The sequence below is a fragment of the Panthera uncia genome (genome assembly GCF_023721935.1).
Source record: "Panthera uncia isolate 11264 chromosome A3 unlocalized genomic scaffold, Puncia_PCG_1.0 HiC_scaffold_11, whole genome shotgun sequence".
Lineage (NCBI taxonomy): Eukaryota > Metazoa > Chordata > Mammalia > Carnivora > Felidae > Panthera > Panthera uncia.
Genome location: NW_026057578.1, coordinates 4,816,944 through 4,844,799, shown reverse-complemented (window position 1 = coordinate 4,844,799; position 27,856 = coordinate 4,816,944). Strand labels below are relative to the sequence as shown.

General features: G+C 48.1%; 1 protein-coding gene across 3 annotated transcripts in view; it reads left to right on the top strand.

Moving 5' to 3' along the window:
* Positions 1 to 27,856, top strand: part of RAB22A (RAB22A, member RAS oncogene family) — a 57,219-nt gene that overhangs the window by 14,324 nt on the left and 15,039 nt on the right. For all 3 annotated transcript variants that reach the window (XM_049650567.1, XM_049650568.1, XM_049650566.1), the window contains exon 3: positions 20,105 to 20,186. In XM_049650567.1, the coding sequence (XP_049506524.1) occupies positions 20,105 to 20,186 (82 nt within the window). The remainder of the gene's footprint in view (positions 1 to 20,104; positions 20,187 to 27,856) is intronic.

The following is a 27,856-nucleotide window of genomic DNA, read 5'->3' as shown; positions in this document are numbered from 1 at the left end:
TTAAGTGAACTTTATAACTGTGATCATCCCTGATGGGTCTGATTGTGAGCCAACATCTGAGAAATTCAAACTGAGAAAAACATTTTACTAAACAACAGGCTTGTAATCTTCAAAAGTCCAGAAAAGTCAAGAAAGACTGAAAAACCGATCCAGATTGAAGGAGGCTAAAGAGTCATGACCACTAGTTACAACATGTGACTTTGAACTGGGTTTTTTACCCAAAACTCGATCACTGGGACAGTTGGCAAAACTCAGATGGGTTCTGAGAAATGCGTGGTGATGGTGTATCGTGAATTTCATGATTTTTAGGCTCGTTGTGCTCATGGAGGAGAATATTCGTGCTGTTAGGAAATGCCTGCTGACCTTCAGAGGTAATGAGGCAGCTTATTGTCACATGGTTCAGGATAAATAAATTCTGTGCTCCTAAGTTTTCTCTAAATTGAGGACTGTTTTAATTTTTTTTTTTTGTTTTTTTTTTTTTTTTTTTAGTGATGGTTAACTTACTGCAAAGAAAGGTGTTAAAAAACAAGTGGCTTTTTTTTTTTTTTTTTAACTAATGTCATTGAAAGACAACTGGCTGTTTGGTGTAAAGAAAGCATGATTAACATTGTGCTCTCGGTGCTTCTTCGCCTTCCACAGGCCCTCAGAGCCCAGGGCCCCTTCCTCTCCCCAGATGGGGACTCCTGACTTTGGCCAGCCGCCATACCTCACTCTGGGCCACTCCACCCCTCCACCTGAATGGCCCACCTAACTAGCAACTGTGACATTAAGCAGTCACTCAGGGCAGGAAGACGAAGAGGAGCAAAAAAATTTCTTGTTATTGGGGCACCTGGGGGGCTCAGTTGGTTGAGCATCCGACTTCGGCTCAGGTCATGGTCTCGCAGTTCGTGAGTTCGAGCCCTGCATCGGGCTCTGTGCTGACGGCTTGGAGCCTGGAACCTGCTTCGGATTCTGTGTCTCCCTCTCTCTTCACCTCTCCCCTGCTCATGCTCTGTCTCTCAAAAATAAATAAATGTTTAAAAAAAAATTTTTTTTAATTTCTTGTTATTTTACACACATACTGCCATATCCACTGCTGCTCATTCCTTCCTGGAGAAGTGAGTTTTCATCCGACGTCATTTCCTTTTGGCCTAAGAACTTTCTTAGTGTTTCATGTATTCCGGGCAACTGGCGACAGGTTCCCTCAGTTTTTGTTTATCGGAAGACGTCGTGCCTGTACTGCATTCTCACTTCTGAAGGATATTTTTGCCAGCTAAGAGATTTCCGGGTCGATTTTTGTTGTTACCGTCGTGTACCATAATGATTCGATACTTGTACCTATTGTGTACAATAAGTTTAGTTAACACCCATCGCCACACATAGTCACAAAAGCTTTTTTTCTTGAGATGAGAACTTTTAAGTCACTCTCTTAGCAACTCTAAATACACAAGACGGTATTATTAACTATAGCACCACGCCGTACGTTACATAGTCGAAATGGGTGAAGGTGGTCAAAAGGTACAAACTCCCCGTTGGAAAGTAAGTCCTGGGGATTTAGTGTACAGATTTTTCTTTCATGATTTTAAATATGTTATTCTATTATATTCTGGTCTCATGGTTTCTGTTGAGGGGCCTATAATCATCCTTAACTTTGTTACTCTATATGTGATGAATCTTTTTATTTTTGGGCTGCTTTTAAGATCTGCTATCTTTTTTTTCTCTTTTTTTCAGCAGTTCACTATAATATGCTGGGTGCATAAAATACTCTGGATTCATTGGATCAGAGTTTCTTAGAATAGAAATTTGATTATTTGGGACATTTTCAGCCATTATTTTTATTTTATTTTATTTGAGAGAGAGAGAGCAAGTGAAGGGGCAGGGTTGGGGGGGTGGGGGGACAGAATCCCAAGCAGGTTCTGTGCTGTCAGTGTAGAGCCCTATGCAGGGCTCAAACCCACCAACCGTGAGATCGTGCCCTGTACTGAAATCAAGAATTGAATGCTTAACCGACTGAGCCACCCAGGCCCCCCCGCCCCCAGCCATTATTTCTTTAAATGTTTTGTCTACCCCATTCTTTTGCTCTGCCTATGGGATTCCAGTTATAAGTATATTAACCTGTTAGATACGATCTAACAGATGACTGAGCCCTGGGGCTTCTGAGTTTGTTTTGGTTTTTTTCCATCTTTTCCTTTGTGTTCTTAGGATCCTGTTATATCTGATCTGTCTTTAAGTTCAAGTGATCCTTTCTTCTGTCTCTTAAGTACATCTAGTGTATATTTTTACTCAAATACTATCCTTAATTCTAGAGTTTCATAGGATTCTTTTTTATATTTTATATGCTTCGATTCCCCATCTGTTCACTCAATCTGATTCTTTTTCTTTAAGTCCTGACTATATTTATAATGGCCTCTTTTAGAGCGCCTGTCTGCTAATGCCAACATCTGGATCAGCTCAGGATCTATTGCTGTTTACTCTTTTCTCTTGACCTTGGGTCACGCTGCTTTGCATAGCTAGTGTTTTTTTATTATATCCTGGATACTGCAGAAGATAGGTTGCAGAGATCTTAGATTCTCTTATCTTCTGTTGAGGAGTGCTAAGTTCTGCTGGAGCAGACAGTGAAGTTAGGGAGCTCTTCCACTTGGTTACGATGGTCGTCTCGGAGTGTCGCCGTTAGCCTCATGGCAAACCCTTCTTCCCAGGATATCGTCTTTACCTCTCAGGTACTGTTTGTGGGTTTTCATTCAGGGTGTTCTCTGGGCGCCTGTGAGTTGGCAGGATTCAGACTCCCGGCTTTTTCCCAGCCTTCCGAGAGTTGCTGTCCTTGGAATCTCCCCCGTGTGTGTGCGCGGTTTGGAGTCAGCCGTGGATTTGAGATGAGTGTATGTATAGATTCAAGGCTCTCCCCTCTGCAGCTCCTTCCTTTCTAGGACATTCCCACTCTATTTCCAGCCACGGCAGTGGCCTCCAATGAGGTCCTCTAGCCAGGAGCACTGGTTTTCCACTTGACCAGTTGATGGCGGTTATTCCGGTGCAAGTTACCGGCACCACTGCTGGACTCGGGACTCCCCAACTAGACTTTTAGTTTCAGTGTATATTTTACCTTTCGTATAGTTACCGATGTCTTTCTGTTTAAACTTATGGTTTTACACTTTGCTTTTTATTTACCCTGCCCTCTATTCTTTCGGATTGAATTTTGTTTTGTTTTGTTTTTAGTGCTATGTTTCTCCCTTCTGTTATCTTGGTAATTATACATTCCTTTGTTATTCTTTAAGTGTTTACTCTAGAAATTACTTTATGCATCCTGGACTTATTTGAGTCTTAACATAAATTACTTTCACCACATTTCCCGACAATACAGGGGTCTCAAATCTAATTTCTCTGCTTCCCGCCTTGCATGCTCCTATAGTGTATTTTAATTCTAGATCTCACAGGACATTTGTTATTGTTATACAGTGCACATTCCTGTTGATTTCTTCCATATGTCTACTCCCTCCATTGCTCTGCGTTCCTGCTGCATTTCTGACCTTCCATCTGGGATCATTTACTTCATTGTGAAGAACACTGTTTTGTATTTGCTTTAGTATCCTCTTCTGGTACAGGGTTGTCTACCTGAAAATGTCTTAATTTTAATTTATCTTTTTTTTTTTAACTGAGCTTTTATTTACATGCAATAAAATGTGTAGTTCTGTGGATTTTTACCTTGTGTCTGTTCACGTACCATCGAGATACAGAATATTTCCGTTCCCTCAGACAGCGGCCTTCCTCGTATACCTACCCCGCCTCACCGGCATAACCACGTTCTGCCTTCTGTCACCGTAGAGTACGTGGGTGTTTTGTGAACTTCATGTAAACGGAGTCCTATTACTTATACTCATTCATGCTGCCTTCTTGTGCTCAACACGCTGTTATTGAGGTTTATCCATGTTCCTTTTTATTGCTGGCTAAGTATCCTGTCGTGTGAACGTCCCACAATTTGTTTATTCAGTCTCCTAGTGACGGACATTTAAATAGAGTCCAGTTTTGAGCTACTATGAATAAAGCGGCTGTGAATATCTGCATACAGTTCTTTTTGTGGGCATGTCCGTGTGTGACTCTTGGGCACATACCTGAGGGTCAAGTTTCTGAAGAACATAGGCATGTTCGTTACCTGTCTTCGTGTAACACGTTAATTACCCTTACACTTAGCAGCTTAAAAAAGGAAAAAAAAACCACGAACATGCAGCATCTCTCACAGTTGTTGTGGGTCAGGAATTCGGGAGCAGCTTAGCGGGGTGATCCTGGCTCTTGGCCGTGTAGACCCCTGCCTCCGACCGCTTGAGCGTCCTCACCGCACAAGAGCCGTCATCCTCAGGATGAGGAGTCCGTGAGAGCCCGGGATGGAAGCTGCCGTGTCTTTATGACCGCCTGTCATTTCCGTGACGTCCTCTTGGCCGCACGGAGCCCCGTGCCCCGTGGGAGCGGCCCGTGCAAGGACATCAGCGCCAGGAGTGAGGACCCCGAGGGCCGCCTGGGTGCTGGCTGCCGCGGCGGGTTGAAAGGCGTGTGTAACTTTTGAAGAAAGTGGTGTTTTCCTGCGTGGGCCCCCACGCTCCCCCCCCCCTCCCCGCCGGCAGTGTGCGAGCGCCCCGCAGGCCGCTCGGCCTCCCGACACCTGCTTTGAATCGTAGGTCAGGATCGCTTCGGAGGTTCGCTTTCGCTGAGCGTAGAATTCCCGGTTTTTCCTTACTGTCTCTTGGATGCCTCCGGAAACACGTGCCCCGTTCGCTCCCAGCTCCCTCCGCCTCCCCTGAGGTCAGGAGTCAGGCTTGCTTCTCTCTTGACTTCGTGTTCTTCCTCTGGGTGCCTCCCACGTTTCCCTTTCTCCTCTGGCCTTCCGCTGCCCCCCTTTGGTGTTCCAGGAGAGGCTCTCCTTGTATTTATCCTGCCTGGGTTCGTGGCACTTCGGGCACCTGTGGTGTGATGCCTTTCAAGTTGGACGGTTGTCAGCCGTTATCTCTTCAATACTGCTTTTGTTCCATTTTCTCTCCTCGTCTCTCACTGTCACGCGGCTGTTACTGTAGTCTAGAAGTTTCCATGTCGGTGTCCCATACTTCTCTGCATTTTCCATCATTCTTTTCCTCATGCTTCCGTCTACGTATTTTTCCTAGCCTTTCATCTAGTTCGTTAATCACTTTTTCATCTAACTAATCTGATTTGAAGCCTGCTTAAAGAACCATGAAGTTCTTGACTTCAGTTAAAGTTCTAGTATATCCCTTAAGGTTTGTTTTAGTTTCCCTTTTCTCTGCTGAGATTGTTAGTCTGGGTTTGGGTTTTTGGTTTTTAAATTTTACTTATTTCCTTTAATCTCCACACCCGGCATGAGGCTCCAACTCACGACCCCGACGTCAGGAGTTGCGTGCCCTCCCGGCAGAGCCAGCCAGGGGCCCCTGGGTTTTTGTTTTCTTAAATGGGCTAGACATGGTTATTTTCAAGTCCATTTTTAATAACATAACGCAGTGCAAAGTGTTATGGATTATTGGAGTTGGGTAATGGATTCTACTTTTGTGAGTGAGACTTTTCATAATAAAAGTTAAAAATAAGCATGTCTGATAACCAATCCATTCTCCAGATGACCTTCTCTTCATTGTCTTGATTGTCGATCACAGTGACTTATCCCCTCTTATGCACAGCATTTTTTAAATTGCATTCCAGACATTGTTTATTACAGTTTTATAAATAATTAGAGGCTCTAGTTCAGGGTCAGCAAACTTACGACCCAGGAGCCAAATCCAGTCACACCAGTTCGTGTACATACTGTTCATGGCCGCTCCTGCGCTACAGCGGGAAAGGTGACGAGACCGTGACCAGCAGAACCGCAGACATCGGCCTTTGACAGAAGAAGTTCACCGGCTCCTGCGCTACATGTTTTCCGCCAGACTCACAAATCCAGTCCCTGCTTCCGCCTTCTGCTGCCTTCACCCCAAACCTAGGACTCTGGACCTGGGTGACGGCTTACAGTTTCACAGCCTCCCTGCAGTGTCACCTCGTCTTATCTTTGCATGTATGATTGCAGCTCCCTGAGCACACGTACTGTAGAACACGCCTGTACATGTTCCGCTTATCTCGTAACGTGTCAGTCACACTGTTTTCTCGTTGTGGGAGCTCTCCCTGAACACGGTCACTTGGTCTCTGTTTTGCCAACTTGCCACTGGCTGCAGTGCTCTGTCCTCCGTTCTGCCAGATTTTACGACGGTTTACCTGCGCCTTGCCCTAGCCTGAGTCCTTGAAGGCTTTATTTCTCGGGCCTAACACGGATTGGCCCTCTGGGTGTGTTTTTGAGGGCATGACAGGAAAGGTGTCCTGCTCCTCTCGTCTTGCGCTCCGGAGCTCATTGCTTCCTCTTTAGAGGGGCACCTGGCTCTCTGAATTGAGCCCTTCTTTTCCTCTGTCTCTACGGTCTTCATCCACTCCTATTCACCCCAGACACACGACTTCCAACTGAAAAGCATTCTGTCGTTGGATCTGTGTTCATTTGTTAGCCTTTTAGGAAATGGCGCCTGTCTTCTTCCCTCTCACTGTCCGTCCCGTCAGACCTCAAATCCAGGAGACATCCTTGAGTCCTCCTTCATTTTTACACTTTATATTCAATCCATCTGTAAGTCTTGTTTGTTCTTGGTCTTAAAATACATTCATATCTTTACACTGCCCTTCATATCGTCTTAATTTGATAGTATCAATTGGATGGTCTTATTTTTCTTTAAAAATCTTTAGTGGCTTCCTATTACCCTGAGAATAATAACTAGAAACTTCACTGTGATTTTTATCACTTTTTCCTCTGTCACTGCACTGTGGCCACGGCCCTTTCCAAACACCTGTTCTCTCCTGCCTCAGGGCCCTTGCACTTCCTGTTTTCCCCTTTTTGAAATGTTTTCTTCTTTCCCAATTTTCACATGGCTAGATCTTCTCACGTGTTAGGGTTTATCCGAGAGGTTTTTCCTACCGTCCGATCCCAAATTACCACTTCAATCACTATCACCACACGATGGTTTGATATCTTCATAGTAAGTAAAAATCTTTAATCGTCCCTCTATTTATCTACCTATTTATTGTCAGCTCCTACCACACCAGTAGAAGTTCTGTGAGAGGAGAAACCTCATCTGAAAAGATCACAAATGTATCCCCAGTGCCTAGCCCATAGTACTTGCTGAGTAAAAAGTTGTTCTTTAATTGCAGGATTTCTGTAATTGTGTACTCTTACTGGCTTCTGCCCCATTATTCCACTGGAACCCCTGTTGGAGAGTTGAACGTCAGCTTGTGAGTAGCCAGATAGGAGCTACAGGTTGCTTTTTATTGTATTCGTTCTCTCTAGAAGTATCTGGCATTGTCTTGATACCCTTTTCTTTTTCCTGCAAAGCCTCTGGCGTCCCAGGACACAGCTCTGATTCTCCTCCTCCCCACCTCTTGGGGTAGTCTTCCGTTTTGTTTCTCAGCCTCAGTGTCCGGATTCTGTCGGGCGCCGCGGGCGTAAGGGCTCAGTCCCACCAGGCCGCGGGCACTTCCCACGCCAGCTGCAAGTTGTGAGCGCCCACACTTCTGCCCGACGTGGCCATCACCTCGAGAGTTCCCACGACCGCCCCCGCTTCAGGTTGGATAATTTGCCAGAACTGTTCACAGAACTCAGGAACACGCTTTACTTACGTCTACTGGTTTAGTATAAAGGACACAAACGAATGGCCAGATGAAGAGGTGCATAGGGCTGGAAGGGCCTCAAGCATAGGAGCTTCTTGTCCCGTAACGTTGGGATACGCCACTAACCCAGCGGCTCTTCGAACCCAGTCGTTAAGGCGTTTTTACAGGGGTCTGATTACTAGATGTGATTCATTGAATCGCTGGGCAGCGGTGATTAGCTCCACCTGCAGCCCCTCACAGCTCCCCAGGGTTGCGGGATGAGACTGAAAGTTCCAGCACTCTAGTCAGTATTTGGTCTTCGTGGCAGCCGGCGCCTCCCTCCCCGGTCCCGGGACAGCGTCGGAGCCGCCAGGAGTCACCTCCTGAGAACTAAAGACACTCCTGTCACTTCAGAAATTCCAAGAGATTTAGGGTATTTGTATCAGAACCTGATGACAAAGACCAGATGTATGTTTCTCATTATACCTCATTCGCCTGCGCCTCATTGGCATCCCAGAAAGGGGGAAAAGAATGGAACAAAAGAAGTAATTCAAAAGATAAAGGGCAAGAACTTTCCAAGATTGATGAAAGTGACCAATATGTAAATACAAAAATATCTCTAAACTCTAACCAGGATAAATACAAAACAAACCGTAGCCTAGATACGCTGTAGGCTGCTCAAACTGCTCAAAACCAAAGAGCAGATCTTAAAAGCGATCAGAGGGGGTATTGAAAAAACACAATCTATGTGGGAGAACGGCGATAAGAGTTATCACCGACTTCTCAACAGAAACACAAGAGGACGGAAGACAGTAGTGTGGCATCTTCAGGTTGGGGGGTGCAGAGGGGGACCTGCCAAGCAAAAATTGTACATCCGGCAAAACTTTTTCTCAAAACTAAAGGTGAAATAAAGACATTTTCAGCCCAGACCCGGGCCAGAAGAAATGCTGAAAGAAATTCTAAAAAGACTACTGGCTTTAAAAATAACAATGACTATATTTATTTATAACATATGAAGAAGTGTAAGGCAGCAGGAATACAGTAGGTGGGAGGGGGATTCGTTGAATTACACCACCCTAGATCATGAGCTGTTCGTCAAATAGCAGATTATGTGGAAATGCGCCAAAATTTGCAGTCACATTATAATCTCTCGAGAAACCGTTGAATAAATGGTCACACAAAAAGAAAGCTAGAAATTCCATACAAGAGAAAAAAACGAGAATGAAAAAAAAAGTGATTTATCCAAAAGAAGGCAGAAAAGGAGCGAAGAGACAAATGCCAAAATGGGAAATACCGCCAGCCGTCTAAATGATTGCATTAAATGTCAGTTTTCTTGTTCCTCGCATTTATATATTTTCTAGATGCCACAGAGCGTTCTACATTTCTGCGTACACTGTCGTGTTTGTAAGTATGACCTCTGTGACAGTTTGGCAGTTTTGACCGTCTTTGGGCCTTCTTTTTTCTCTTTGTGTTGGCTAGACGCTCCGGCCGGATGTTGGGTAGTAGCAGTGAGGGCGGGCATCCACGCCTCGTCCGTAGAGCGTGGCCACGGTTGGAATGGATGTGGACCAGCCAGAGCTTGATGCGTTGCTGGTGGGAGTGCACGCGATGCGCCTGCTTTGAGGGACTCTCTTTTCATAGCAGTTAAACATGCATCTACCCCGTGACTCCACAGATCCCCTCTTAGGTAGTTACCCAAGAGAAGCTGACGTACATCCCTCCAGAAAGACCTGTGCAAGAGGTCTTATTCATAGAAGCCAAAAACTTGATATTTGGAGAATATCCCAAATATCCCTCAACAGGAGAATGGAGAGAGTGGTGTATCCATCAGCGGAATACCATACAGCAATAAAGAATTAACTACCACATAATATAAATGGATTTCAAAATCACCATTAAATGAAAGAAACTAGACAGAACAGAGTGTATTTTATGATTTCACTGATAGATCCAAAAACAATCAAAACTAATCTGTGAAGTTGAAGTCACAGTGGTTTGTGTGGCATGGGTACAAGAACGAACTAAAAATGGGCAGGAGGGAACTTTCTGGGGTGATGGAGGTGTTCTCTGGTTTGGGGCAATAGTGATAAGGGTATATGAACTGTCAAAACTCATTGAACCTAAAACCTGTGCCCTGCTTTTTATTTTACTTATTACTTTATTATTACTTAATTATTACTTATTACTTAATTATACTTCAACAAAATATATATGTTTCTGTATATTTTCAAAGCCCTGTGTTATCGGTACTGAAGTTCTTCCCAGTTTTCAAACGAGAGAATTGGGCAGAGAGAGGTCTGTTGACTTGCTCAGTGATACACAGTTCGTGGCAAAAGCTGGGTGGTCTGGCTTAACGGTCCACACCCTTGCCCGGCGCCCTCATCTCGTACCCTGGCCCGGCAGTTCCCTGTCATGGACTTTATCCTTCAGATAAACTCACATTAGTTCCACACAACAAAGTTAATAATTGTGCAAGGTTAGTCATTGCAGAATTGCTGATCAGTAGGGGTCTGGTTATATGATTTATAGTGCAGTCATTCAATAGAATATGATAGAGGGCAAGAGACAGCTTGAGAAAAGCTTACATATTTTTTTTAATTAAAAATTTTTTTAATATTTATTTATTTTTGAGAGAGAGAGCACGAGCAGGGGAGGGACAGAGAGAGGGAGACACAGAATCCAAAGCAGGCTCCAGGCTCTGAGCTGTCAGCACAGAGCCCGACATGGGGCTCGAACTCACAAACGGTGAGATCATGACCTGAGCCAAAGTCAGACGCTTAACCGACTGAGCCACCCAGGCGCCCCTGGAAAACCTTATGTGTTTATATTGGATGATCTCCTAGGTGTAGGGTAGAGTGGAGACAAATCAAAGATACAGACTACATGCTACCACCTGTATTAAAAATAAGTGAAAGTACAAGGGACACTGTATATACCTGTGCTTGTGGAATCCCGAAGCATTTCTGAAAGGAGACTTAAGAAGCTGTGACATGAGCTTCCAGGGAGAGGAATTGAAGATCTGGGCAGAAGGGGTGGGAGGGAGACGTTCCGGCAGGCACCTGTTCTGTACATCTTGGGTAATGAAGCATATGAGTCTATATTACCTATTCAAAAAAATGAATGAATACAATTCCAATTTGGAAATGACTGAAATAGCTCATCACCACCTATTTGCCTGAGCTGACAGAAGCCGGCCTCAGACTCCTCAGAACCGTCCCTCTCCCTCACGACAGTCAATGCCCTGTGGCTTGTGTGTGTCAGCCTCAACGTGTCCCTCCCTTTCCATCGAGCCTACCGTGTCTTTCTCCTGGATCATTTCTCTCCCTCCCTTCCTTCCTTGCTTCCTTATTTACTCCCCTGCCCCTTTGCCATTCCTGCCCTTTTTCCCTCCGTCTTATCCGTGCCCTCGCTCTCTGGTGTCCCCCAGGTTTTGCCTGCATACCCACGCCTGCTTCTGCCCTGCGAGCTCCTTAAAAGCAGAAGTCCATCTCGCTCATGCATGGCTTATTAAAGGCCTGGTATCTGACAGAGGGACCCCAGAGCTCTGTTGCCTGCTTCCAGAATTCACCTCTAAAACAGGTCTGATAACAACATCCCTTCCCCTTCAGGGGCCCCCTCTTGACCTCTAGCTGTCTTTCCCAAACTCCATCTGTAAATGACTTGTGATGGTGTGCAGAGGAACATTTTAAGTTTCTATCAGGTGTCTTACGGTCTCTCAGTCCGTGAAACCGGCGGGCTTTTAATTTTACCAACATTACTGCTTAGACAGACAAGGCAAAGTTAAGAAATAGGAGAGTGAGTTTTCTTTTTTACCGTATTGAGTAGTGAGTAACACAGATGGATCAAGGGGCAGAAGTGACGGTGGTGGAGATCTGGCCTTTGGGGAGCTGCTCGCTTACGGGAAACGGGGGGGCCTCCCACGGGGTAGACGCTTATCACTATGGAGAGTACAGTGGCTTCTGTCCTCAGCCTACCTAGAGCCTCTTCTGTGGTTCCCCATCGGCACGTACCCCCCCCCCCCCCCCCCGCCCAGTCTAACCATGCAGAACCCCTGGGATTCTTCCCGTACGTTCACAACTTTGTGCTTTTGTTCCTGCTGTTTATCTTTATAGAATGTGACCCCCTTCTCCCTTGGGTCCTGTGTCCCTATCAGCTGGGCAGACTCCCTCCTTAACTTGTGGGTTTAGCCCAGACTTCACCTCTTCTCTGAAGTCCTCGTTAGCGTGTTAGTTTCTTGTTGCTTCTCTGACGAGTTACAGCAACCTTAACTGGCTTACGGGAACACAGGTTTGTCATTTTATGGTTCTGAAAGTCGGAAGTCTGACACCTGATTCACTGGCCGAAACTCAGGCTGTTGGCAGAACTGGTTCCTTCCAGAGCCTCTGAGGGAAGACTCTGTTCCCTTGCCTTTGTCAGTTTCTGGTGGCTGCCTTAGTTTGGGGTTCGTTTGCCCATCCGCCTTCAGGGCACATTGTCCTGGTCTCCGCCTCCGTCTTCACATCGCCTTCTCCCCTGGCCCCGCCTCCTCCGGCCCTTAGAAGGAGCCTTGTGATTTCGTCGGGCCCATCAGGATCATCCAGGATCTTTGCCCCATCGCGAGATTCTTAACCACATCTGCAAGATCCCTTCTGCCACGGAAGGTAACATAATCACAGGTTCTGGGATTGGGGTGTGGACATTCTGCGGGGGTAGAAGCATTATTCAGCCTCCCACACCTGGCATCACCGCTTTCCTGGGTAGATTTGGCTTTCCCTTTGTACCCCCACAACTCTGCCCTTCAGGATCTCCCAGAATATCTGCCTTGTAATTATCTGTTCACCTGACCGGTCCTCCCGCCGTGAGCCTCCTGGGGGCAGGGACGGAGGTCACTCACGTGGCCTGCCCAGTATTCCTGCCGTGCGGTAGAAGGCCACGTGTCTGAGGGAGTAGACGACCCAGTGCAAGACAGCACCGCAGGGCCGTGCTTCCGAGGACAGGGTCAGGGGCCTGGCCACCTGGCCAAGGACCCTAGCCGTGCCACTCACTGGCTGTGTCCCCCCATGTCTTGTCTGCAAATTGCTGAGGAAGAGTCAGACCCAACTCAGAGACGCACAGTAAGGACTGAATGGGTCACGTGTAAAAGTATGAGAATCCCCTGGAGTGCCTGGGTGGCTCAGTCAGTTGAGTATCTGACTCTTGATTTCGGCTCAGGTCATGAGCTCACAGTTCACAGGATCGGGCCCCTCACAGAATCTGCTTGGGATTCTCCCCCTCTCTCTGCCCCTCCCCTGCTCGTGCGTGCATGCATGCGTTCTCTCTCTCTCTCTCTGTCTCTCTCTCTCTCTCTCTCTCTCTCTCTGTCTCTCTCTCTCTCTCTCTCTCTGTCTCTCTCTCTGTCTCTCTCTCTCTCTCTCAAAATAAGTAATCTTTAAAAAAAAAAAAAAAAGGGCATGAAAATCCTTGATAGTAAAGAACACTGAACCCTGTCAGGATAGCTAGCTTCATCACTGTTATTGTTGATTTTATTGTTTATGATATGGAAGCTTTTATATTACTGTAAGTTCTTCTTGACAAACTTAGGAAAGAGGAGGCTAAATTGTTACTAGATTTAGTTAGCTTTATGTTTAAAGTAATGTTTTCCTGGGTGCCTGGGTGGCTCCGTCGGTTAAGTGTTTGGTTCGATTTCAGCTCAGGTCGTGATCTCACAGTTTGTGGAGTCAAGCCCCCCATCGGGCTCTGTGCTGATAGTGTGGAACCTGCTTGGGATTCTCTCTCTCCTGCTGTCTCTGCCCCTACCCTGTTAGCACACGCTCTGTCTCTCTCTCTCTCTCCATCTCTCCAAAATAAATAAAAACATTAGAAATTTAGAAAAAAATAATAAAGTAGTGTTTTCCTTGGTTTTAAATATTTTTTCAAAAGTTGTTAAAATGACAAAAGTATAGAAAGCCCTAAGGGATTTGCTTAGGGTGACGGCGGACCTGTGGAGCAAACCATCCACGCTGTGCAGTGACTGCCAAGAAGGAAGAACCACGCGGGGGGGTCGTAACCCTTAGACCTCGTCAGCCTAAGAGACGCTAGCGTTTGAAGGAGCGGTTAGAGATAGTCCTGACCGCAGAGCCCACTTAAGTAACTGAACTCAAGGATACTCAGAGACTTCTGGCTCTTGGAAGCCACGCTAACAGGAGACGCACGTGCCCTTCCATCCACTCAATCCCCACCGAGCACCCATCGAGTGCCTTGCGCCTTCCGCAGCTCTTTCCGAGACCCCCGGTGTGTCCGCTAGAGGAACTGCTAAGTTGCATGTACTTCGGGTTTCTCATGTCTCAATCTTGGCGCATCAGTGGCCTTTCTATGACTATACCCGGAGATCCGAGCATTGTTTGCGTGAAATCTAGAGTCGGCTGAGACACATTGAGTTGCTCATCCTTCAGAGGCACCACATAGCATCATAGGGATGAGCCTCCCGCGTGCCATTCCAAGAAAGGGGCTGGCAGTCAAAAGAGCTATGGGAATGTGGTGGCGGGCACGCCCGTGTGCCGAGAGCGCTAACCGAGTCTACTCCAGTTAAAGGCACTTTTGAGATACCTCGTGGCAAGTATTCTCATTGGGAACACGTACTCCGACCAAAGATCACGACTACTTGGTGTGCAGAGAAGTCGTATTTTTAGAATGTCATGAAAAATGGAGAAGTATATGAAAGGCATTCTAGCTTTAGGAAATAATGCTGGTGGGGATTTTAGATTAAAGAGGTAATAAGATCTGCCTAGCAGAGTGAAGAGAGATGGTTTAGTAGTGAAAAATAAGGTTATCAGACAAGTAAATGGCAGGCTGGAAAATAAAAATGTATCATTTGGATGGCAGGAAGCCATTGCCTGTTTTTCAAAAAGCAAGATACTGAAGTTATCAGACCGTCCGCATCATTTCACTTGAAGGCGAGAGGAGCGATCCTGCAGCGTGAGTGGCGATGGGAGGGACAAATTGTCGTAGTCCTGCTCCAAGATTAGGGTCCAATTTGGGAATTTATCTCGGGGGTTAAGGTTCAAGTATAGATCAAATATAAAATGAAGAACCAGACAGTTCTGCAAAACCGGATGCAAGTAACAAAGGACAAAGAGCAGTTGCCGACCAGTCCGCGTCCTGTGGGAGGCAGACACGGCGTTCCGATGGAGCACGCCGAGTTTGGTGCTGTTGCGCGGCGTGTGGAGTAAGCCCTGTGTTCCCTGTACGTGTGACACGGTGGTGAAGTATCTGGGTCGTTTACGGTTCGGCGAGGCTTGATCACGTGTACAAAAGTGCTGTCGTCAACAGAGAAAAATGTGAATCTCGGGGAGGGGTTCGTTGGGGTGAGTCATGCAGGAGACCTTCTGCCCCAGGGCCAGCCCGGGGCTCCGCCGGGGTCACTTGGGGGAGACACGGGCGACACCCCCCCCCCCTCCCGGGCCTGGCCCTAGTCCGGGTGTTACCGCTGCGTAGACTAATCAAACCCAAAGGCTGAAGAGGAAGAACTAGCTCTCACAGGTGTGATAGGCCAAGATTTCAGACGGTCACAAATCAACAGAGATGCCCGTTGTAATGAAGAGGCCCTTGGGGGGCTCCGGGGAAGAGAGGAGAGGTGGGGGAGAGCTCCCGACTCCACACATGAAGCAGCAGCAGAAAGAGCCCGTAGAGAGCCACCGCTTTCTCCTCGGCAGGACCCCAGAGGTCCCAGTGGAGGAGGGCACCGTAATTCTTCGCGACGACCCCCCCCCAAGATTGCCTGTTTGCTGGCACAGAGCTGAGCGCCTGTGGCTGAGCACGAGTGGGCAGGGAGGACTTCCCGGGCAGAGTCAGCCCTGTGCTGTCGAGCCTCATGCCCCCCGTCCGCGAGGGCGCTCACCTGGCTGCGGTTGAAGGGCCGGGGTCCCCTGTAATTTCAGCTCTCCCCGCACTTCCGAAGTGCTGGGCCAAGATGCCCTGGTCCTGGTGAAGTGATGGATGGCAGGGTGGTTTATGGCAACACGGTAAATGTTTTGTCCGAAATCTAGGGGGGAGGTGAGGAAGATACCCCCGTTACAGAGAAGGAGCTACAACGAGGCCCCTGAACTGGGTTTACATTTTCCTCAGGGGACTCAGACATTGCACAGGCAAATTAAAACAAAAAACAACCCGCAAACAAGCCAGTGAGACGTGGCGCACAGATAGGTAGTAGGCGTCCTGGAGACAAGCGGGGTGGGGTGCAGTTTGCAGGGCGGAAGCTGCCTGGTTTCGGGGCACTGCGCGGGCTTCTGGGATCATTGGCAATTGAGCTGAGGTGGGAAGAAGAAGGACTCTAGCCATGGGTCAGCTGGGGGAAGAGTACTGCAGGAAAAGTGGCCGCCAGTGTGAAGGCAGAAGCAGGAACGGTTGGAAGGATCTGAGACGGGGAGCAGAAGACCACGTGGCTGCAGCGGCCCGGACAGGATGTGCCAGACCGGGCGACAGAAAAGACCTCTCTGACACCGCCGAGGTGAGAAAGACGGAAGTCACAGCCAGTGTGAATGGCATTGTGTTTATTCTCAAGCTGGGAGGGTTGACTGGGGAACACTTTGGGGGACTGAGGGCTTATGCCCTTTGTTGTCTCTGAGAAGGCCGAACCAAGCTGCTGCCCGAAAGGGAGTGGAGCGGGGGTGGAGGGGACTGGAAAGTAGTCACAGCAAATCATGGGGAGTAATTAGGAGTAATTGCCATGTGGAACGAGAGGCCACAGAGGTGGCGCAGCTCTAAAAGGACAGTCTCCACACTGGTCCACGCAGCTCTGAGGCTCTCCTCCAGCAAGGCAGTCCCCCCACCCCCCAACCCCCCGCCCCCCGCCGGAGGGGACCAGGTGTAGGGGCCGCTTGGGGCCCTCGGCCCTTCCCTGCTTCCGCCTGTACCACAACCTTTGTTTCACCCACGGAGATACAAGGTTAAGTTGGGAGCGGATTTGGGTGCTCCTCGTGGATTGGTGTCAGCATATGGGACCCTTAGGGGACCTGACTGGGAGCACGCAGGCCTGGAAAGGCACCGGGCAGCGTGACTTGACTTGGCTGGCCAGACTGTCACGGCACTTACTGGCCTCCCGGGGAAAGGGAGCCCCTCCTTCCGGTGACTGGCTTCAGCTTTTCTGGTGCTAGCCAGGCGGGGAGTTCGGTACCTCTCCGTGGGCGTCCGTGTGGGTGAGCGGGCGTGTGTGCTTGTGGACGTGTGCCTGCACTCACGGACATTAGAACCAAACGCAATTACCTTTGTGACCAGGGGGCTGGGTCTCTGGCCCCGGTTCACCCCCTCCCTCTCCTCTGGGATTTGGCACATTCAACTTGGTGCCCGTGGCCGGGGATGCAGCTGCGCGTCTGTCTGGTCCATTCGAGAATGGTGCGCGCCCCACGATAGCTAGAGATGGATCGGGAGACAGGAAAAACCACTCCCTGATTTGTAAGTCACACGAAGCCACAGTCGAACTCTGATAGGCCGATGTCATTCCTGTGTGCTGGTTCGAAGGACAGCAGCAGAGCCAGAGCAGTGAGAAAGCCGGGGACTGTGAAGGCAGACCCCAGACCTTGCTTGCACTGGTTAGGGAATCCCGGGTCGCCTCGGCTGGAGGGGAGGGAGCAGCTCTGGGCCCGGAGATGATAGTCACACGAGACTCATTCAGAGTGGAAGGCCAGGTCACCTCCCCAGCCACCCTCTCTTCTCTGGGGCCCTCCACTTCCGGTTGACTTCTGAGGCCCGTCCCGTCCATCCACTCCTTTAGTTCCTTGAATCTCATCCACATCAGACCCCTCCCTCCATCTCCTGCCTCTGGCCCCCTGGTATAACTCCCCCCCCCCCCACCCACTGTCTCTCCTAAGACAGACGTCAAAGGATGCCCTAAGAGGGTCTCCCCAAAGGATGCTTGCTCAGACACTGTCGCTATGTCAGAGTTCGTTTCTTTGCTTCTCTCTTGTCTTCAGACTGTAAGGGGCAGGGGTTGTAACTCAGCGCCGCCTGCACCCCCCAGCACACTGGGGATTGTAAGTATGTTCAGTGATAACAAAGACAGTAGACCAAAGGGGTGTGATGAACTAAGCGTTAACGTGTTTGTTGCAGATGTGATCCAGGCCTCAAGGGCAGGCTCTGGAGCTGCTGTGGGCTAGGAAGTCATATGTGCTTTGAAATGTCCGCTCCTTGAGTGCCCAGCATCTGGTGGGCCTGGGGTGCTGGGGGCCAGTGAGGAAACTCGACCTTCTGGTGCGCCATCAGTGGGTGTTCGCGATGAATGAGACGCTGCATTCGCGCTGTCGAGCCCTTTCCAATGTGCTCGCTTCTCGTAAGAAAAAGCCCGGAGACTTTTCTGGGTGGTCGAGACAGAAGGACAGATGAGCTTCCTACAGACACGAAGAACAAGAAGCCAGCAGATGTGGCCGCAAGAAGACCTAAGTTGAGCTTGCAGAGCTCAGTTGACTCGCCAGAGCTCCGTGTAGACAAGAAGGAGGTGTGTCAAGAGTGACGACCGTGGGGAGCTGGGAGAGTGGTCTCGGGTCAGACAGGAAGTTGGATTTAATCTGTCAGATTCTTATGTTGCATCGCAGCTGCCATTTTACGTGTCTTTCACCTGTCTGAGTAGTGAACCCGTGTATTCGTTAAAGGAGAAATCGTTGGCGGATGGGTTGAACTTTGGGGAATTCTGATTCTGGAATGAAACATTCCCTTTTAATTGTTGCGTATACCTTTCTCGTCTTTTTGTCTCCTTGAAGCATATTTCTTCTCTTGCTCTTTGAGCGGCCAAAGTGGATGTGTTGGGTGCATTGGTTCTGTTCACAGGCCTCTTGGATGCCTGTTGTCACTCTTAAATGTAACACCACAGCCGTAATTGATGGAGAGTTGAGCTGTAAGCTTTTAGGACTAATTGCAGAGTCTAAACTAAAACATTTCCTGGAGCTGCCTTTAAATAATAATGATAATACCTTGTATGGGTGTAGTGCTTTACAATTTACAAAGCACTTCCCCATGCCTCATAGCATTTAATCTTCACAAGAAACACTGCTTTTTGAATGCTCAGATCTTTCCTAAGTGAGAGATCACGTCGCACATCCTGATTTAATCATGGTGGGTCGTCAGAAGTTTTTGATACGATAACCATTTATCGAGCACCGTCTATGCATAAAGCACTTTACTAAGGATACCAAGGGGTAAATTTCCAGTAAATAAATATCCAGTAAATAGTACCTGTCCAATAAATGTGATCTTGCTTCCTCATCACAGTCACTATTCCAGAGGCTGCTTGCTAAACCATAAACTGATACAAATATTGCCAGGCATTCATTGTATTAGAGTTTAAGTTTTTAAAACTAAGGATTCTGATACTTCTCTAAACTCAGTGATTCTTCAGAAAGTCATTCTATGGATTTCAGCTTGCACTTTCTTAAAGAACTTGCACAATTAACTTGAATCTCAAAAAGTATTTCAGACATCCTGTGTATTTGAAAATGCCTAGCCATCGCATTCATGTCCTGATTAAGATGATTAGGGTAGGATTCTAAGAGTACGACTTGGCCCTCGGCCCCAGAAGGCTTGTTATCCAGTACAAAAGAAGGCATAATCATTTCTGGGTTCTGCCAGCAGCCTGATAGGCCACGTGGAGGAGCCTGGGGGACAAAGGACTTCCCAGGAGGGAGCTGTCTGCCTGAGACGCGGGTAGAAGATAACATTGGAGCTGAGCCCAGCCCCAGGACTTTGAGCCTGTGTCCAGGAGCCCCCGGAGTGTCCAGGCATACGCTCTGGGCCACCGTGGCTCCTCACAGGATCTCCAAAGAGGGGAAGACCCCCAAACGCTAGGGACCTTCCAAGGCCTTGGGGCAGAGTGGTCTCTCAGAGGGAGAGACCTACCCACCGTCCCTCCTTCCCCATCGAGGGCGGGGTCAGGCCCAGAGGGCTGGTGTGGCCCGCCGGTCAGCTGGAACTCGGAAGTGGCCCCCAGGGTCATCATTTCTTCGGCCATCCTCTTGCTCCTTGTTTGGCACCTTAATTTTATTAACTCTAGCGTTGCACTACCTCTCACTCAGCTACTTGTATAGTCATGTGGTTGGGGAATGGGGAGCACAAACCTCAACGGCCTGTTAGTTTGTATTAGTGCGCTCGCTTCCTGGACACACGGGTTTTTCTAGAAAGTTTTCCCACGATACCATGTTTGTTCATAACAGCTTCTGTGTAGTTTGCAAGGGAGGTCCATATCTAGATTACCAGACCGTCTCTGGGTTCTTTGGATAAGGAGCTTAGGCGATCCCAAACCAAGGAACTCTTTGGGGCAGATGTGCCGAATGCTTTCTTTTGACCCAGCATATGCAGCTAGCGCCCGAGCCTCCCATAAATACTCCAGAGAGGACCACGATTAGGGGATGGGGTGGAGCGGGAGTGTGAGCTTAAGTCTAAGTGATGTTTCCAACTGGGGCTGGCGTCGTGCTTTAAATAAAAGTATTTTATTTCTAAATAAAAGTATTCTGATCATTTAGGTCTCTCTTTATAGGGCATCTTTTATGACCAAGACTGTCCAGTACCAAAATGAGCTACACAAATTCCTAATCTGGGATACAGCTGGACAAGAACGAGTAAGTTGCCCTTTAATTTACTATGTGTTCTTCTGAGGCCCACAGTAAAGCTCCGACCAAAGTGTCGTTGTCCCCATCGTTCCACGTCACTCACTTCTCTCCTGCGCACCAGAGACGCATTTATTTCCATTTGCGTGGGCCAGCCTTTTTCTTTTCAATTAGAGCCACAAAGTCCACTGATGGAGAAAGTGATAATGGGCACTGAGGGCATTTTTATACTTTTTAGTGTCTCGGAGTCAATGCTGACTAACAGGCCTGATAAAATCCCACTCAGAGCATCGTGTGTAATTTGGGGCTCCGTCCTCTAGCAAAGATATAAAAGAATTAGCGGTAGAAAGGGAGAGTTAAGCACATCTCATTTATAGCTGCCTTTTAAAAGCTAAAGAGGGAACTTTACAGCATATAAACTTTGAGGTTTAAGTGAAACGGATGAGCTAACACGGAGCTGAGCAATAGGCAGTTAATAAACGCCTGACGATAAAATTGTCCGAGATGGTTCTCTGCGTAAGGAAGAGCCTGAACCGGGGGTGGGGCCCGGGCCAGGGCATCCTGTGCAGAATGGGATTTCCTGAGGCCCACCCGAGGTGGACAGGGGTGGGAAGGCAGGGAAGGGGACAGACACTTCCCTGCTGCCTCATTTTCCCTCTGGGCTCCGTGTCTGATTTCCCTGTCGGGCCTCTGGCAGCCACCCCATTATTCAGCTGCTGTTTAATTTTGTTTTCAAGCAGTACTATCAAAACAGAACATCTGATGGATGCACGGCGCTATCGTAAGCTCTTAAAAGGGTAGCAGAAGTAACCAGGAGAAATAGTCTGTCGTCACGGTCTTATCTAAGACGCCATAGATACCGCGTGTGCTAACAGATCTGACAAGAGTCGTCACAGACAAATGGAGGAAGACAAAACAAGCCATTACTGTTGTCCTAGACGTAGACACCATACATTTGTACAGATTTCACGTCTTGAGTTGGCTCTGTTTGGTTTCTTCTGTCGTTCTCTTGTTTGTCTTTTAACGCTGGATGTCGTGCCCTGCGGCCAATCACTCATCTGAGCTATGTCTGCCTAATCTCCCACTCCCCACTCCTACTCTGTTTGTGTTGTGCATCTAGAATGGAGCAGTGAGGACAGCTAGACCTTTGCTAACCATCACTCTCCCAGCCTTCACAAGCGTGGCTTCCCGTAGCCTTTGTGAATGTATCTGTAGACACGGCCCTGGCGTCTGTCCTGTTAGCCGAGAACGCCTGTGGCTCTTCGTACCAATAATATATGTACCTTTCACCGAATCCCCAAGTTCCAGTTACCCCCTCCCATATATTTCATGATCCAGCAAAACCCTCATCATAAAGAATCATGCTAGAATATAGATTCCATTATACTTTGAATCAGAGCCTGTCCTAGGATACACCATGATGGATAACATCTCTTTTTTCTAGAACATAAAAAAAGAATAACAGCGCTTTCCGCCTCTCCCTTACCGCTACCATAATAGCAGGTTCTTGGAAGTTTTGTAATTAGCTGGCTCGCCTGCCTCTTGTTGCCCCACTTGTGATTGATTCTGCGGTGGGGGTGGTTGCTCCGGGATGCACGTCTACCTCCCCCTGACCCGAAGCTGGGGGCTGGCTTAGGGGATGGGCGGCGGGCGGGCAGGCGGACGGGCAGGGCTGGGGAGAGCCGCCCCGTGGAACCCCGTGCCGGGGAGACCGTCGGGAGAGGAACGCCGGCTACGGGGCAGGAGTGACATCCAAGCCAGCCAGGCCGCACGGGGTTTAAGAAAAGCAAAACATCTGACAGCCGACCACAGACGGTTGAAGTGCTGTGAGCCTCCTACGAGACCCGTCCGTGGGCTCGCTCTGACTGCCAGCTTGTCCTGGGCGAGGCCTTTAAGACCTGAGTGTGCCACGCTCGGCCAGACTCCATTTTCGTCACTTCCCCCGAGTTTAACTTTGGGACCAGACTGCTTATGGTCCTCCACCATGCCATGTGGTCCCCTCCCCTCGTCCCTGTGCACTGTTGTTCCCTCGGCTCGGAATACCCTCCCTCCCACTTGAGCCTAGAAAACTCATATCCAGCCTTCCAAACTCACCTCTGATGTCTCCTCAAGGGGGGCTTTCCTAGCATCCCTGCTCTTCTCAGAGAAGTGACCGCGTTGCCGCCTGCCCCCGTTGCTCACACCCGAGTCTGGAAGTCGCCCTGGACGCGTCCTTCCTCAGCTGCCCTCACATTTTGCTCATTCCGCGTGCCGGGCGGCTGTGTCCTCTGAGTGTACGTCACATACGGTCACCTCCCTCCACCTCTCCTGCCAGCGCTCCGCTCTCAGCCACCTGTGACTCACAGAGGGTCCCTGTAGCCTTTTAACTGGTCCCCTGCTTCCCCCTTCCCAGCCTGCCACCCTGTGTCACTTCTCCTCACAGGACCTGGAGGGATCTTCTGAAAACAGGAATCAGACGCTACTCTCTTCCTTCAGTGGCTTCCCACTGCTTCTCTCACAATAGCCAAGGCCTAAATGGCGGCCTGCAAAGTCCTGCACGGCCTGCCCTGCCTTCTAGCCCCGGTGCCCCTCCTGGCTCATCCACCCTCTCACCCGCCGAGTTCCAGCCCACTAGCCTCCACTCAGTTCCTCAAATGCCCCAGGGCCCTTGCCTCTCAGGCCTGAGGTACATGCCTCCTTCTACTCTCTTCCTCTGCTCAGAACATGGCCCGCCGGCCCAGCCTGTTAGGCTCAGGTTCAATGACACACCCTAGAGTTTTCCCTAAGCCCCCTGTACCGAAGCAGGACCCCAGTGCGTGCTCCATCACTGCCCCCCCTGTTCATTTTCCTGAGGACCCTCATTACAGGTTGCAGTTAGATGACCTGTCTACTGAACTTGATTGACAAGAGCCGGAACCAGTGTCCTGTTCACTGCCCTGTTCCTGTGGCCTAGCATAGTGCCTGACAAAGCACTGATGATCGTTGGTTGAACCGATCAGTGAAGGAACTCTTCAGAGTATTTCCTTGTGTCCCACACGGTCTTTGATCGCCCCCGTCCACGGGATTGTCGATTTCCTCACTTGTGTCTTCTGTTAGACTGTGAGCTCCTAGTGGGCAGAGACTGTGTCACGTCTGTGCTCTCAGCCCCTGGCACACAGTATTGATGTCAGTGGACTTATGTCATTTGACTGCCAGCCCTATCTGCACAGATGAGAAGGACAGATCCTCTGCCTACTGTTACCATGTGAGTATTGCATGCCTCAAATTATAAAGTTCTGGTATTTGCATACGTGTTGTTCAGTTCTCTACAGTAGTAACGTACATCATGGAACCAAAAGGCGTCATAAAATGAGAATCCTTTCTGATGAACCGACCGTTCAGACATCCTCCCCATTGGACCCTCACTTCTGTTGCTGTCTATGGTTTTGGCAGGTGGATTGTCTTTCTGATGGTCCGGTGGCAATTGATTTGCAAATTGATTTCATTACATCAACGAAAGTGATTTTGGAGAACTTCACAAATGTCATGCAAAACCATGGACAGTAGGGATCTTGTTAAATGATGAGGAAAATACCGATAAGGATGATGATATAAGTGTTTCAGAAGATAATGATTTGTGGACCAAAGAGTTGAGCAGCCTAGGAAAAGCTGATGGAGTCCTCAGATATTTTTGTGAAAATTTCCTTTTTATGACAGGATAGGAGAGTCGAGCATGAAATGAAAGACAGACATCGTACTGTGCTAGCATATTGTTTCATCAGGAGAATCACAGGTCCTCAATCAACTTCGATGCAGTGTTCATTCAGGAAACTAGCTCGTGCTTGCGATGATAAACCCAGTGTTTTCCCTAACGTCACATGAAGCGAAACTTGTTTTCATAATTTAAATTTATTTTCTCAAGAGAGTGCCTTTGTCAGATCTTTGTGTCGCTATTTGCTACCCTAAGTGAATTCATTTGAAGTGACCTCCCTCCGCCAGTCATCCTTCACTAACAAGGACGTCAGCGGTGGCATGGAGGCAGAGCCAGCAGCACGCACGCAAGCTCCACAGATCCCATAAATACCCCGGAAATGGAGAAACATTTCAGATGCTTTTGCCAAGAAAGCTTCTGAACCACAATCTAGTAGATGCTGTGTCCAGTCCTTAGATTTATGACTCGGAATCTTAATGTGGATTCTCCTGATGACCGTTCCCCGAGGTCAGAGCGCCAGGAAGGCACAAAGTCTGTTACTGTCCTGTTTTAAAATCCGGAAAATGTGTAGTAGCCGAGTATCATGCTAGAGCTGGGGTTGACACTGGCTTGTCAACCACTGCAGCCTGCTGCCTGTTCCTAGAAGTAAAGTTTTATTGATATACAACCGTACTTTTTTGTTGATGTCGTCCATAGCTGCTTTCAGTAGATCTCTTCAGTAGTAGAGTTGAGTAGCTGTGACAGAGATCAAATGACCCACAAAGCCCAAAATCTTGACTACGTGGTCTTTTCCAGAAAAAGTTTTGCCAACCTCGATCCAGAGACAGATTTGGAGCAGAGATGTGCAGATGTCCTCTGAGTGTCTTTTTAAACCACCACTTTCTTTCTTTACATCAAAAGGTCGTGGAAAGAGTTTCAGTGTCAGTAACGGCAGAGTGGCTTATAAGGGACTAACCCTCCCAGAGACAACAACTATATACAAACTCTGGACAAAACATTAAAAAACGATTCTGAAGGCACTGCCGAAAGTAGTCAGGGACTACAGAAGGGATGGCCACGGTGAGGCTCATGTTTTTTGTAGCTTTTCCCCAGAGGCCACTCTCCAGACCATGCAGCACAAGGTAGCCAGGACTCACACAGAAAGCCCTGGTTTTTAGCTTGTGGTATTTGAGGACAGAGTTTGATGCTGCTAGAGACGCTGGGGAAAAGGGGGCGCAAATCCCAGAAAAGATGGACCCAACAAGGAAGCGACCTCTAAAATCCGCTCATGAATTCCCCTCAAGCCTCCATTTGACCCCCAGTTGCAAATGCACAGGGGAGACGCTAAGGAACTGGACAGAAAAACAACAGCTAGAGTGGTGACGAGGCTGAGCAGAGATTCGGCCCCTGCTCGTCACAGGAGAAGCAGAGTCCGGAGGTGGAGTCCAGTCCTGCCTTATTGGAGAGGAGTGCCAGCACGACACCCTGGGCTTCCGCTGGAACCTCGGAAGGGCCGGGCCTTTCAGGTGAGACCACGTCCCAGACCACAAGTAGGCCCAAGTAGGCCCTCCCTCGCCACGTGTAAAACCAACGTCAGGGCGAGTGTCCGGCATTTTAACACTCTTCAGACGGGCTAATAGAAGCCAGATAGTTTAAATATGTTCAGAGACTTCAAGGAAAAGTAGTCTTACTGACTTAACTACACATGGGGACCCTCGCACAGAAAGGAAACTAAGGATCAGACCGACAGAAATGCTGAAGCTGAAAAGCTGCAGTGCCTACGATAGAAACTCCCCTGCACGGGTGGCAAACAGGTTAGCCAGTCAGAACAGAGAAAGAGCGGGAAGTCCGAACACTGTCTCCATACTGCTGGGACAGATCCAGACAACCTGATTTGTGCAACTAGAGACCCAGCAGTGGTGAAGAGACAGGGGAAACAAGGAGAAGATCCTCCCAAGAAAATTTCCCAGATTTGGCGAAACACATCATCAACTCACAGATCCAGGAAGTTCCGGCAGACCTGTCAGTACGAAGAAACCACAGAGACTGCTGAAAACCGGAGTCAAAGAGGGTCACCTCGAAAGCATCAGGACAGTAGACACACTGTGCGCAAGGAACAGCAGTGCGCGGGGGGCCCCGGCTTGTCACCAAGACAGCGGCGGCTGGAAGACAGTGGGACAAGGTATCTTGAAAGGGCTGAGAGCAGAAAGATGTCCGTCTGCCAGAATTCTCTCTCAAATATGAAGTCAAAGGAATGACCTTTGTAGACGAACAAGAGCAGAGAAGACTCAGCCGCAGCCCCAGAGAGTCTGTCTGGCCAGACAGACGCACCGCCGGGTGGCAACTCGTCCCCGTGAGAATGGCTGCCGGAAAGGGTAAAGAGGAAAGCCTGTCTTTTGTTTTCTTATTTACTGGCTATGAATGTAAACATCCTAACGTTGGATCGTATGGCTTCTAGTACATGTAGACTTTGAATATTTGACAGCACAGAGACCAATGGGATTTAAAAAATTAGACTCTTGCAAGGTCCTGATATTTTATGCGAGGTGGCGCATTTTAAACTCTTAAATAGACACTGAGAAAAAAGCGTGTATTGTAGTCACAAGAGCAACCACTTAAAAATACAAGAAGGTGTGTGGGGCGCCCGGGTGGCTCGGTCGGTCGAGCGTCCGACTTCGGCTCAGGTCACGATCCCACAGTTCGTGGGTTCGAGCCCCGCGTCGGGCTCTGTGCTGACAGCTCGGGGCCCGGAGCCTGCTTGGGATTCTGTCTCCTTCTCTCTCTGCCCCTCCCCACTTGTGCTCTGTCTCTCAAAAAGAAATAAATGTAAAAAAAAAAAATTTTTTTTTTTTTTAAATACAAGAAGGTGTAGCTAAAAGGCTAGTGGGCAAATTAAGATGTTAAAATTGAGTGCTAAAAATAGTGAAAAAAAGAGGGGATGAAAGGAAAAACAGGATTGTGTTTTTAATGAAATAAATCTAAAACAAATAGCAAAATGGGAGACCTTCTAACCAGCACATAGTTCAAGCCTGGTTTTTGATGCAATCTGATAACGTCTGCCTTTTAAACAGAATATTCAGTTCCTTTACCTTTAATGTACTTACTGATGTAAGAAGATTACCTTCACTGTTAAAACATAGCTTGAAAATAAGAGAATGGAAAAGCCTATTCTGTGTAAATCATAAGCAAAAGGAAATTATTGTGGTTACATCGCCATCAACAAATACCAATGAAATAGACTTGGAGACAAGAGCGATTATCAGGAATAAAGAAGGGGTGTGATAAGAGGGACGTTAAAGAACTTTCCGTATTGATAGAAATATTTTATATCTTGCTTGGTGTTTGCATGGATGTATACATACACGTTGGTCGTTTTATCAAAACTTAAGATCTTTTATCTAAGTTAAGATCTTTGCATTTCTCTACATGAATTTTACCCTTACAAATTTAAAAAGAAAACCAAAAACCCAACAACTTTATAAAGGTTGTTGCCAGTATCATACATCAAAAGTGAAAGCTAAGGGACACCTGGGTGGCTCAGTCAGTTGAGCGTCCAACTTCGGTTCAGGTCATGATCCCACAGTTCGTGGGTTCGAGCCCTGAGTTGGGCTCTTGTGCTGATGGCTCAGAGCTTGGAGCCTGCTTCGGACTCTGTGTCTTCCTGTCTCTCTGCCCCTCCCAGGCTCGCTTTGTCTGTGTCTCTCAAAAATAAATGAACATTAAAAAAATTTTTTTTCTCTTAAAAACGAAAGCTAAAATTATATATCCGATAAAGGGTTAATACCCAAAATATTTAAAGAGCTTAACACAGTTCAGCATCCAGAAAACAGCAACAGATAATCTGATTTTAAAATGGGCAGAGGAACTGAATAGACATTTTTCCAAAGAAGACACACAGGTGCTCAACAGACAGATAGAAAGATGCTCGACATCACCAGTCACCAGCGAAACACAAAACCACGAAGAGATATCATCTCACAGCTGTCAGAATGGCTAGTCTCTAAAAACACAAGAAACAACAAGTGCTGGTGAG